This window comes from Benincasa hispida, chromosome 9, assembly GCF_009727055.1.
Source record: "Benincasa hispida cultivar B227 chromosome 9, ASM972705v1, whole genome shotgun sequence".
Lineage (NCBI taxonomy): Eukaryota > Viridiplantae > Streptophyta > Magnoliopsida > Cucurbitales > Cucurbitaceae > Benincasa > Benincasa hispida.
Window position 1 is genome coordinate 31,345,445 of NC_052357.1, and position 13,878 is coordinate 31,359,322.

The 13,878-nt window shown below is 33.9% G+C and overlaps 1 protein-coding gene across 1 annotated transcript; it reads right to left on the reverse strand.

Moving 5' to 3' along the window:
* Nucleotides 1-5,353: 5,353 nt before the first annotated feature.
* On the reverse strand, nt 5,354-8,133 carry LOC120084480 (ras-related protein RABA5e). Its single transcript, XM_039040269.1, has 2 exons — nt 7,512-8,133; nt 5,354-6,023 (listed from the first exon to the last, which is right to left on the reverse strand). The coding sequence occupies exons 1-2, from the start codon at nt 7,846-7,848 to the stop codon at nt 5,713-5,715; spliced, it is 648 nt and encodes a 215-aa protein (XP_038896197.1). The 5' UTR covers nt 7,849-8,133; the 3' UTR covers nt 5,354-5,712.
* Nucleotides 8,134-13,878: the final 5,745 nt, after the last annotated feature.

Genomic DNA, 13,878 nt, shown 5'->3' on the forward strand with positions numbered 1-13,878 from the left:
CCCATATAACTCCTCTATCTAGTCCGAAGAAATTATATCTTGAAACGCATGAATATTAAATATGAGTTTAGTTGTGAAGGGTTCTCACCCGTAGTTGGATGCTCGCATGACACCCATGGGGGCAAGCCAAAACAAAAGTGGGATACCTGGAACAACGCATGGGTAAAGTAAAAATTCATAATTGTTTTTTTCTTTTTATCCGACATTTATCTTAAAAAGTGCATCTAACACATTGCTGGTTTAGAAAAAACGAGAATGTTTTGAGGGAGTTGTGATAAAAGGCTTGCTGCATCAGAAACTAAACATTAATCCTTTTAGAAAAGAGTTAATCTGAGTTATGTTTTCCAAACTCTTATCTCAAGCTTATGACTGAATATGATGAAAGGCGAACTCTGCACACTTAAGACAAAGGAGATAACAAAGAATTATTTTGGAATGCTTGAGGACAAGCATTGTTCAAATTTGAGAGTGGTGATAACTTGTAGAAATACAAGTTATTTTTACTCTTAAGTTGGAACAACTAAGGTTTTTAATGATAGATTCTCCTCATTTTTAGAAGAAACGCATGGATTTATTCAAACGTTAGCAAACTCATGTAAAAGAAGTTTTATTACTAAATATTGCGGCACTAACGCATTGTATTGCAGGATTCAACGCAAGGATTAACGCTAATGCATTAGACAAGTGCCGCAGGAAAAGCTCTAACGCATGGGCCATGCGTCGGAGGGAGTTCAACGCAGAGAAGATTCATTGCTCTAGGCTGATTGTGTCACATCACCACTTACAAGTATAGGCACCTGCAGCAGGCAACGTCTGAAAAGCTTCCACGCAGCAGGCGGCGTCTAAAAAGCTTCCAGAGTCAGACGGCTAATCAGGGCATGGACTTTAATGCTAATCAGGGCATGGACTTTAATGCTGGCCATTCACCAAATGGATGTGACCAACGCCTATAAATAAATGAAGTTCTTCCAGAGTCAAGAAGTTCGGAAATTATCAAGATCCTTACTCTCTATATATTGTAGTCATAGTTTTAGTTTGGAAATTATCAAGATCCTTACTCTCTGTATATTGTAGTCATAGTTTTAGTTCTTAGAAGCTGTGCTGTGGTGCCAGACAATCAGAAGGGTTGAGAACCACCACCACCGCCGGTCAGGGAGCGGAGGAAGCCACTCTTGAGAAAGACACTTCATCCAATTCCTATACAAGTGATTGTACACAATGAGATTGAACCAAAGAAATATAAGAGATTGTATTCTTTGGCTTGACTCAGTTTCCTTCATCTCATTTATCGCTTTCACTTCATTTGATTAAATATTGCTTTTGTCAAGACTCTCTGTTTCTTTATAAAATTCATATATTTGATCAATCATACTTGTCATTGTTTATTTCTTGTTTATGTTGAACGCATTAATACTTTATGCCAAACTTTCCAACGCTCAAGCCAACTTGACAAATTGGTAAAAAGCATCTTTAACTTAGATTGTTCGAAAGAATAACTAAGCTGCATCAAGTAGGACGCCTAGTACAGCTAGAGATAGACTTACTGGTGTCTATTGCATTCTGTGTTAGACACATGCATCCTAGAGATAGGTTTTGTATGGTATTCGCATTGAGAAATGTTGAATGAAGTCTAACGCATGAACAAAAGATAAGCAAATCACTCCATCTCATCCACTCACATCCTGGTTTGTGTACATTACTCTTAGACCGACACGTCCACTTACATTAAACTCCATTCTCACATGATCCATCACTAACTACTCAACTCTTTTGCATCTCTTGCACAGGCACAACAATTTAGTGTAAATAACACATTTCTCACATTTATTTAGGAAAAACCCCTACAGTAGATACAACGCAAGGTCTGCGTTTTGTTAACTGAATCCCTGAGTTCGACCCTGGACTTACCAGGAACCTAAATTAGATTTATACTTGGGTCTGGTTTAGGAAAACTTGTACGTCATTAGAAGTTGTGTGCGTTCTGTTGCATATATCTGACGCCCCAAAGCATTACAATTACTTAAACGCATCAAAGCATAAATGCATCACTTATACTTAGAACTTATTCTTCCAATTTATTTTATACAAAATACTCCTAGAGCGAATCACCATAGCAACGAACATATATGAAATATAACACATAATCTATAGCTTATATTATATCACATATAATATAACCTATAGTTTTTATATGGATCATATTCACATAATTAATATTTGAATCAAATCAAAGATTTATTTCCTCTAAAAAAAAACTTTATACTATAATGTATTATATACATTATATTAATTATATCATATAAATTAATTTTCTAAATTAATTTGAACTATTCAAATTAATAAAAAAAATAATTCGATTCTCAATAATCCCAGTTAAGCTACAACGGACCTTATGGGTCTATAGATTGAAGCTCTAATGATATTTCATCAATTAATTAAACTTCTTAATTAAATTAACCAACTTCCATTAACTGCCGATCACACCAATAAAGACTGACAGTCGCACTCTCTGCACTACAGATATACGTATGTGTCCATTAGATATAACCAATCAACGGTGCAATGACCCTTCATAAATTACCCGTAAGTACAGTTGGGCCTAATTACCATTTTGCCCCTGTAGTTACATCTAACTCCTTAAGTACCACTGATTAGGGGTGTTCAACATAAGTGACTACCAAGAACAACAGGCGTGCCTCGACAGGTGTCATGCATCGGCGATCGTCTTGTCTCTCTGTATGACTATGGCATTCTGGGTGTGGTGTTCTTGGTTGGGGGGTGTATCTAAAAAAATTTGGGTTGACCCAATTCAAGCCCCGATTATATATATATATTCCTCCTCTTTGTTTAAGATTTGATTACTTTGTATTGATAATTGTGATTTTTAATATTTTTTCTTTTTAAAACACTATGATATTTATTTTTGTTAGTTTACAATAAAAACACAGATATTTGGTATTAGCACTTAATTTAATGGATTTTAGTTATTAGTATGTTGTTGGTTATAAATTACATATTTTTTATTAAAAATAAAAAAATTAAGTATAACTCTGGTATCACTAACCCAACCAATGGGTTTGGAAAACTTATATTTGTGGGTCATTTGGGTGCCAAATACATAACCAACCCGAAATTTTTGGGTTGATCAAAATACCTCAAACCAACCAAACCCATGACACCCCTTACCACTGTCCTTAATGAACATAAGTCATAATCCATATGACAACCCTTCCTGGAACAGGCAAGAGTGTGGCGCCACATATTGTTCAATGCCCTGAAATTAGCCTTTAAGGGAGATAATTTATCTACTTACTCTAAACTATAGAGAAGAGTTAATTTCTTCTTGTGCACTGCGTTGCCAATTCCAATCAAGATGAATCCCCAACAATGGTAGGCATATTGAGAGCGAACTGGTTCCGCTCTCATCCCATCGCAATCAAATGATCGTCTTTATAGGCAGAAGTTCACAATTCACTCACGATTTAGGTCAAGTCACCTATGGTCATCTTGGTGAAATGTAAGTCTCTTCTATCAATGGTGTTATATAGTGAGACTATTCATTTTGTGGTCCGGTCTTATACAAACTCTTTATATAGAACACCTTCGATCACATGTCTCCACATGAATGATCAGGATCAGATCATTTGTAGCACTTTGCAATAATTGTAACAATTACAAAGCGGGTCGTATTTGTCGTATCACCGGGATTAGGTACTCAACTTTTTCCATTTACTACAGACCGTTTAGGTTATCGTTTGAACATGATCCACCTATATGCCTCTACATACATGCTCAAGTTACATAAGACAACTTTAGATATTAATTTATTGGTTTTGTGGGTTAATGCTACTAAATGTCAAATAAAATATCTCAGATTTTATTAAATAAATAATCTGTTTATACATTACAATTACAAACTATATGACCAACTGAAATTTAGGGCATTTACCCCAACACCAACCAATTCCGATGTTTTCAATTGATTCAAGATTAAACCTCTACAAATCCTCTTTCATGTTCAAGATTAAACCACTACTATTAAATCATTTTTTTGGGTTCAAGATCAAACCATTACTATCAAATCTTTTTTTGAGTTTAGGATTTAACGACTACGCTCAAATCCTTTTTCAAGTTCAGGATTATACCAATTCACTCAATCCCAAGGTGTTCCCACATTATATTGATAAATTTGTATTCCCACAAAAAGAAAACTCTCACAAGAGATTACACAAATTTGACAACTAAAAAACGCACTTTTTGGAGCAAAAAAGATGAGAAAAGTTTGCTGAAAAATTGCATGGGAGAGGTGAGGAGAAAGATGAAATTTTGGCTAAATTATAAAATTGAAGGATTTAAAAATAGCCATTAGATATAGGTTAAAAAAAAATAATGAAAGATGGAGACTCAGAGATCAAATTTTTGGAAAGAATCCAATTTGAAATTAAGAAGAGAGAAAATTGAATTTATTCAAAATTTCCATCGATGCATCTTCAGTTATTTTTTTAAAAAAAATTTTTTAAATATTTTGTCAAAATAATCATTTTCTAGAAAACATTATAAGAAAAATTTTAAAGGTGCTATGTGTCATAATTTGCGCAATCCGACTTATTTGATGGTTTCTACACGTATGTACTATCTCTTGGTCCTCATGTGTCATAATTAAAGGTGCTATGTGTCATAATTAGCTCATAATGCTAACAAGATACACCAAGTAGTTTTATTGAGAGAGGATAAATAGAACATGTTTAAGAATAACATAAACACAAAAGACTCCGTTCATGACCTCTAGCTCCCCTAGTCACTAATTTAGTGGATAGGGTTGGTTCCATGTTATCTTGGAACCTTGGGGATGGACAATGTTCTCCAGTGCAAGAGATTATGTTTACCATGAAAATAAATCCAACAGGACATAGTACGAGGGATTCAACGTTATTACAAAATGTGTACAAGTTTATGTTTCGTGATCTAGTTATGACAATAGAATATGGACACAAAATTTCCAGAACGTGCACTTATGGATTTGTATGTTAACGATACCATACAAATGATTATCTTAGACAATGAATGTATGATAGTCAATTGGATTGACTTGAAACCATCCTTGGATTAACTTGAAACCATTTATCCGTACTGTTGATATTTTTTTATAATTTTTTTTTATTGTCTATTAGCATTTGCATTATGAAAATGTTTACCTATTATATTTCCTCACATGAAAATTCTTATTATTATTTAACTAATTTCGATAAATAATAATAGTAACTTTGATGGACTAAATTATGATTTATTGAAAGTAGAGAGACTAAAATTGAACATTTAAAAGCATAGAAACTAAAGTTGAACAAAATTCAAACTACACAACTAAAATGGTATTTTACCAATATTTTATAGCGCATTACAAATTTAGATAAAGAACTTTCTAAGGCATGTTTAATATGCCCCTTGACATTAATAAGTAACTGATATTCATACATTTTCAATTTGGTGTCTAAGAAGTTCCTGCTTTTAAAACTTAATCATAGACTCCCAACTTTTTTTTATTGTATGTCTAATAGGTCATTGACCTATTGACCTATTAGATATTTTTTTAAATTCAAAGAGCTATTAGACACAAAACTGAAAGTTCAGAACAATTAATCCGAAATACACCTACCAGACTTTATAATACAATCCTTTAAACTCCCAAAAAAATGGAGAGAGAGAACATAAAACTCATTGAGAACAACAAGAGAAGCCCTTTTTGGACGAGGCTCCTCCATCAGCCAAACTCACTCGATTTTCAGAAAGCTCAGCCTTGTAAGAATCAGAGTTGAGGACTTTCCTGCTGACATTGTTGTAAATCTCCCTAATAACAAGCTCAAAGGCTGTTCTGACATTGGTGGAATCAAGAGCAGAGGTCTCCATGAAGAACAGTCTTTCCTCTTCTGCTAAATTCTTGCCTTCCTCCACACTCACATCTCTGATGTTCTCCAAATCACACTTGTTCCCTACCAACATCCTCACCGTCGCCGTATCACAATGAACTGCAATGGTTTCGGACAGAGTAAGCTTCTTCAGTTTATGATATTATAAATTGCGAATGACAATGAAGTATGAGATACAACTACTTCATCAGTTTTGTTTGCTTTTTTGACCTATCTAGATATAGAGACGTAAATGTAACTCATATCATAGCAAGACAAACAACTATGTTGGGAGTTAGAAAGGGGAAGATCAGTATAAGCAACATCTCTATTAATATGAGGCAAACCAAGCAAGCTTTAGTTTACAGTGGACAATCCTTTTCTTTTCTTTTCTTTTCTTTTTTGGAAACAACTTTCTAGAAAAAATGAAAAAAATACAAAAGCATACAAAAAAAAACAAGCCCACAAAAAGGAAACCTTCCTCTCCAGGAAGAGACTCCAGCTATGCAAAATAATACCTATATAATAGTTACAAAATGTCTTCAAAATCGAAGTCCACAAAGATACATGAAAGCGAACAAGAGACCAAACATTACTTGGGTCTCTTCCCACCCCTCTAAAAACCCTACCAATCCGCTCACCCCACAAAACCCATAAGATCATACACATCCCAACAAGTCTTAAAAAGGGACTCTTCTCCCCACGAGATGGATTGAGGAGGAACTCCTTGATCATAACATTAGTTTCTTTGTAGAGAGCATTCAAAGTACCAAACGTCTAAAAGAATAAGTCTCAAATAGAGTTTGCAAACTCAAAACGCTAGAGGATATGATCCACATCTTCCTCTACCTTTCGACAAAGAATACAACAGAACAGACCAACAAGTGAGGACATACTATACCCGATGAGATTCAAAAAGTAAATCATCCATCATTTTTTCCTTTTTCAACTATGGAAGGATAAGATAACCCGAAAAGCATCCATTCAAAACTTGAAGAAAAAGTTCTAAGGTCCTTGCTTCAACAGTGCCCAACACTTACTTCTTAGGATAGAGACCTATACAAACTAAGCAACTATTCCTTAACAACGTCAAATGCAATAGACTAAGTTCAAATTCCATTATCATGGGTTCACCTATCGGTCAAGGGCCAAATGCCCGAAGACTAAGGTAGTTGGTCCTAAATTTGTCTAGCTATGACTTATGAGCAGAGAAATAGGGTCCTTAGCCAGCTTCCTTTTGGTATCTGTTTCAACCATTACACAGGGCTAAACTATTCTCATTTTTTGGTATGAATTCGGCAAACCTCACCACCATTCAATTCTTTAGTTCATTACAAATTACTCACTGAAGTAACTACAATATGTAAGAACAAAAGCAAATCATTCATCCTTTTGCACCAATCTAACCCAGATTTCCTACCAGAAACTGCAGAATAACCAATATCACTGGATTTTCTGTCTATCATTCCAATCAAATCAGAGAATCAATAAACCAAACCAACGGCAGATTCTAATAAACCGAAGAAAGACATTCGATTCAATTCCACACCTTGCTTCCACAAACAAACAGAAGAGTAAAACAACCATAAAGATTCAAAGAGAACGTACCGCCGAGCTCGTCGAGCCACCGCTTGGCACTGTCAAAAGTAGTCCGACGGCTAATATCGTAGACAATAAGCGCCCCAACAGCGCCGCGGTAGTAAGCGGAAGTGACAGCCCTAAAGCGCTCCTGGCCGGCGGTATCCCAGATCTGAGCCTTAACCTCTTTACCGTCGATTTCCACCACTTGGGTCTGAAACTCAACGCCGATTGTAGCCTTGGAGTTGTTATCAAACTCATTCCGAGCAAACCGCGAAAGGAGGTTGGATTTCCCCACCGCAGAGTCGCCAATCAGAACAATCTTGAACAAATACTCCTCGCCACCCTGGTCGTCGTCGGCAGCCATTGATGAAGAAGAAGGAAGTTGCAATGGAGGTTTTGGTGAGGTGAGGTGAGAAATGGATGGTGGTAATGGCTATAACTACAAATACAAATACATGACAGGAAGCACTGAAAGACGCCATGATTATCGGGGAATTCATAAATATAATCAAGAATTTGGAGCTTGAAATTGGGACCCAACTGGGTTTGATTTCGTGTTGATGAATTCACATTGGTAATCGTAATCCATGTGTGCGCAATTTAAGGCACCGAGAAACTTTAACGCTTCAGTTAGGCCTAGATGACGCTCCACCTCCACTCTGGTCTCTTTCTTACTCTTTTTTTTTTGCTAGTCAAATCTAGGTCCAATTATACCAACATCTCAACTAGTTGACTATATAAGATACTAGTAGAAACAAACTATTTTTTTTATACTATAATGGTATTAGTATTATTCCATTAACTAATCATCATCTCAATATCTTTTAAAAATGATGGGAGAATCAACCTTATCAATTAAACTCCCAAATTTCTATATCTGAACCAATTTAGACTCTTCATTTTATTAATTTATTTTATTTGTTTATTTATATATTATGTTTAATTTATTTTAATATTTATTTATTTTATTACATTTATTTTAATATTATATTTTATTGGTATATGTGTTTCCCTTGTGCTTCTCAAATTCAAAAAATGTAATCAGCACAAACTCCTATCGTTAAAAGTAGGTCCTAAAGGTATGTCAGTTTTTTCCTCTTCATTATAATTAATAAATCTAACGTTATTTTACATATTTAATATCTATTAAATTTCTAATATAAATATAATATCTTATGATAGTGCTGCCATGAGAAATCTCACAAAATTAGAATTTTTCGCCCTTGATATTAATGACAGTAATTGTTTGTCATGGGCACTTCATGCCAAAATCCACCTGGATGCTATTAATCTTGGAGAGACTACTAAAGAAAGAAATACGTCATCCAGTCAGAACAAAGCAAAAACTATGATTTTCCTTTGTCATCATCTCCACAAGGGATTGAAAATTGAGTATCTTACAGTAAAAGATCCCCGTATCTTGTGAAAAAATTGAAAGAAAGGTATGTGAAGGAACTCTAACTGCAGAGAACCGTGAGCGGAAGCAAGATCGACCCAATTTCCATTTTTCATTGAATTTAAGTTTTACAGTAAAACAAGAACAAGACATGCATTTACATAAATTATAGCATGCAATAAATAAATGAAAACATAGGGTTTCAGAAACCTTTACCTTTGAAGAACACTTTCTTCAAGAATTCCTTGAACAAATCACGAACGAATCTCCTTCTCCAAACGGGACACCACCACTTGGGAACCTTCTGTATTCTCTTGGGACAAAGGATTCAAGCAAGAGTTGTGGGTTTTGCTTGAATCCTTAGAAGAGGAAAGGGGGATGGAGAGGAGCAAAGGGACTTTTCAGAGAACTTTTCTCTTCTATTAGGGATGGCAACGGAGCCAGGGCGGATCGGGGATGCATTCCCCATCCCTATCCCCATCCTCGTCCCCTGGGGATTTTTAATTCCCGTCGCTACCCCATTCCCCGTTTTGGGGGGTCGGGTCGGGGATTCGGGTCCTCACGGGAAAAAATCCTTGTTTTTTATTTTATTATTTTTATTATCTAAAATTAGTATTTATGTTAAAATTATAAATTTTATGTAATAAATTAGTATTATTGTTACATATATATATGTTTAAACTAACAATTAAAAACATATTTTAATGTATTTTATTATAAAATTTATTATATTAGAAAATTAAAATTAAAAAATAATAACTAAAGAGTAGCTTGAAACCTACTATTTAGTAGTATTGTATTATATAATAATAATATATTATTATTATTATTATATTATATTATTAAAGTTATGTTTCAGTTTTTTCTTATTTTAATATAATAATTATTATTATATATGTTAATAATAAAAAATCTGGCCGAGGGCGGGATGGGGTGAAAGGTCGAGACGGGAAGGGAATCCCTTTGTCTACTACGTCACTTCGCCACGTTCGATGCACGACGCGACTTCTAAATCCCGGCATTTGACCCCCATACCGGTCATCGAGGATTCCTCGCCAATTGGGTCGGGGACCGACCCTCGCAAGGACACTTTGCCATCCTATCTTCTATATGTTTTTTTTTTTCAAAAAGAACTCTTTTCTCAGTAAAATCCAAGGAGAGAGATGAATCCTATCACCATCCATCAATAACCCCACGTTGGGGGAGGGAATTGTAACTCCCTCTCTTTAATTAATTAATATTAATCAAATTAAATTAAATTAATAATAATTATACATATAATAACAACCTTAGTATATGTATATAACCTATATGTTATATCCCATATAACATATAATCTATAGTTACATATTGTATCAAATACAATATAACATATAGACGTATTTTCTCTCAACCATACATGACATTTAATATAAATCTTATTTATATTAAATTCACTTATATGAATCTCATTCATATAATTGATATTTAGATTATATCCAAATATTTAATTATTCTCTATATAAATCATATTTACATTAAATTTAATTACATGAATCTCATTCATATAAATAGCATTTGAATCATATTCAAATTTCTCTCATATTACCTTATATTATAATGTATCTAATACATTATATTAATTATATCTCATATATAATTAATTTCCTCAATTAATTTGAACATTTTCAAATTAATCCAAAAATAATTCTCAACTGAATCCCTGTTGAGCTACAGATAGGACCTTATAGACCTATAGATTGAAGCTCTAACGGTACTCAGATAATTAATTAAACTCTTTAATTAAATTATCCAACATCTGTTAACTGCCGATCATTCCACTAAAGACTGACAACTACACTCTTCGCACTACAGATAAATTTTCGTGTCCATTGGATATAACCAATCAACAGTGCGATGACCCTTCACAAATTGCTCGTAAGTACAGTTGGGCCAAAAATACTGTTTTGTCCCTGTAGCTACATCTAACTCCTTAAGTACCACTGATCCCTCTAATGAACAATAAGTCATAGTCCAACTATGACCAAGTCCCTCTCGGGCCTGGAGAGGATGTAACCACTATGTTCAAGTCTCAGAATCAGCCTTTAAGGGAGCAATTTATCTATTTGGCCCTGCATCGAGGAAGGAGTGAATTCCGTCTTGTATAGCTATGTTCCCAACTCCCCAGTCAAACGAATCCCTAAAATGGTAGGTTTGTTGAGTTGGAAATCTGGCCACTCTCACCCATACAAATCAAAGGACTGCCTTTATGAGCAGGAGTTCACAACTCACTCAGGATTCAGGTCATGTCACATATGGTCATCTTAGTGAAATGTAAGTCTCTATTATTAACGACGTTATATAAAGAGACCAATCATTTCATGGTTCAGTCTGATACAAACTTTTTGTATAGGATACTCCTGCTCACATGTCTCCACATGAATGATCAGGATCAGATCATTTGTAGCATTTTACAATACTTATAACACTTACAAAACGGGTTGTATCCGTAGTGTCATATGGATAAAGCTGGGGGTACCCAGCCTTATCCATCTACTACAGACCGTTTAGATTATTATTTAAACAAGATCCACTTGTATGTCTCTACCTACTTGTATAAATTACGTGAAATAACCTTGGATCTTAGTTTATTGGATTGAGTATATGCTTATAAAATAACACTTATTTTATTAACAACATTATGTTTATACAAAGTTTACAAAGTACGAGATTACAAGAGATTTAAGACACCGATCCCAACAGTGTGATCATAAAAAAATAGTTATTCTTCATAAAGCTCATTATGAGTGGATGCACTTAAGGCTACAAGATTTCAAATCAGTAAGTGATTACAACTCATTATTTAAAATCACTTCAAAATTGTTGTAATGTGGTGAGAAAATTATTGATGTTGATATGTTAGAAAAGACATTTTATACATTTCATGTCTCGAATATGCTCTTACAACAACAATATCAAGAGAAAGGTTTTAAATAATATTCCAAAATATTTTCATGTCTTCTTGTGTTCGAACAAAATAACGAGTTATTAATGAAAAATCATGAATTTCAACCAACCGGGACGACACCATTCCCTGAAGTGAATGCCGTGAATTTTAATAATAATCATGGTCGAGGTCGAGGTGGTGGTCGAGGTTGTGACCATAGCATAGGAAGAAATAATTATATATTTTCGTGGTGGTTATTCTAATCATTCAAATTTCAAAAGAACCACACAAAATGATGATCACAAAGGGAAAACTCCACAAGATAAGAGTTCAAAAAGTGTTGAAAATAAATGCTTCCAATGTGGAATGACTGGACATTGGTCACGTACCTATCGTACGTCAAAACACTTAGTTGATCTTTATCAAGTATCCCTGAAGAAAAATGAGAGAAATGTGGAAGCAAATTTTACATACCAGGATAATGACATATTTGACCAATCTCATATGACAAATTTGGATGTGATAGACTTCTTTGAATCTTCTGAAGAGAAAATCGATAGAATTGATGGAATATTAAGTGTTTCCTTTGACTTTGAAAATATCTAGACTTAATGTTGTTTTTTTTTTATTCATCTCCATGGTTTTTTTCCTCTTTGTAGATGTTAACTTTTGTATATTCCAAATGTTGTTTTTCTTATTGTAATTATTTTCTTTTAATGAAGAAACCTGGATCATTTTCATATGTCGATTGACTAAAAAATGAGTAAAGAAGATCTATGTTTGGTAGACAGTGCAACTATACATAAAATACTTACAAGTAGAAAACATTTTTTTTCAAACTGACAATATTGGAAGCAAAGTCAATACAATATCAGGTTCTACAAACCTAATTGAAGGGTTTGGAAAAGTAAATAATATTTTGCCTAGAGGAACAAAATTTACAATTAACAATACATTGTGCTCTAGTCAATCAAAGAGAAATATATTCAGTTGTAAAGATATACATTGCAATGGTTATCAGATTGAGACTTATAGAAAGAATAATATAGAGAATCTTTACATCATATCTACTGTCTCATATGAAAAACATATACTAGAAGAGTTATCTACTTTATCTTCTGGATTATATTATACTCATATATGTGTAATTAAAACATATATAACAATGAATCTGAAGTTCATGCATCCAGACATATTTACAATTTGGTATGTCATATTAGGTCATCCATGGTCTATAATTATGAGAAGAATTATTGAGAATTCAAATGGACAGATTCTTCAATCTAATGAATTATCATGTGATGCTTGCTCTCAAGGAAAATTAATCATTAGACCATCATCAGCCAAAGTGGGGACTGAATTACCCGCATTTTTAAAACGAACTCATGATAATATATGTGGATCTATTAATCTACCAAGTGGGCCATTTAGATATTTTACTGCATTAATAAATGCATCCAGCAGATGGTCATACATATGCTTATTATGAAGTCAAAATCTTGCATTTACAAGATTACTTGCTCAAATAATTAAGTTAAGAGCACAATTTTCTGATTATACAATTAAAACCATTCGTCTTGATAATGCTGGTGAATTTACATCCCAAGCTTTTGATAATTATTGTATGTAAATTGTGATAAGTGATGAACATTTTGTAGCTTATGTTCATACACAAAATGGTTTAGCAGAATCTTCATAAAACGTTTGCAGTTAATTCCTAGACCATTGCTTATGAGAGCTAAGCTTTCTTCATCTCTATGGGAACATGCTATTTTGCATGCAACGTCACTTGTATGTATTAGGTTTGAAGGAACTCTAAATAAAGAGAATCTATGAGCGGAAGCGGATCATCCAAACTCCATTGTGAAGGAACACATACATTCACAGTCATATTAAACAGATTATGCATAAAATCATAAATTACAGCATGCTTCTTGAAATAAATACAAAGGATGAGAAACAATACCTTTGAAGAGTGTTTCTTCAAGTGTGTCCCTTGATCAAACTCGAACGTAACAATCAACTCGAACACTAGCAATGAGTATCAACTCGATCCTCAAACAACCGGACAC

Bases quoted from the DNA above. Each gene is read 5' to 3' on its own strand.
- LOC120084480 (XM_039040269.1), bottom strand. From the start codon at position 7,848: ATGGCTGCCGACGACGACCAGGGTGGCGAGGAGTATTTGTTCAAGATT. The intron at 6,024-7,511 runs GTACGTTCTCTT...AAACCATTGCAG, and splicing joins GTGGCTCGACGAGCTCGGCG to TTCATTGTGATACGGCGACG.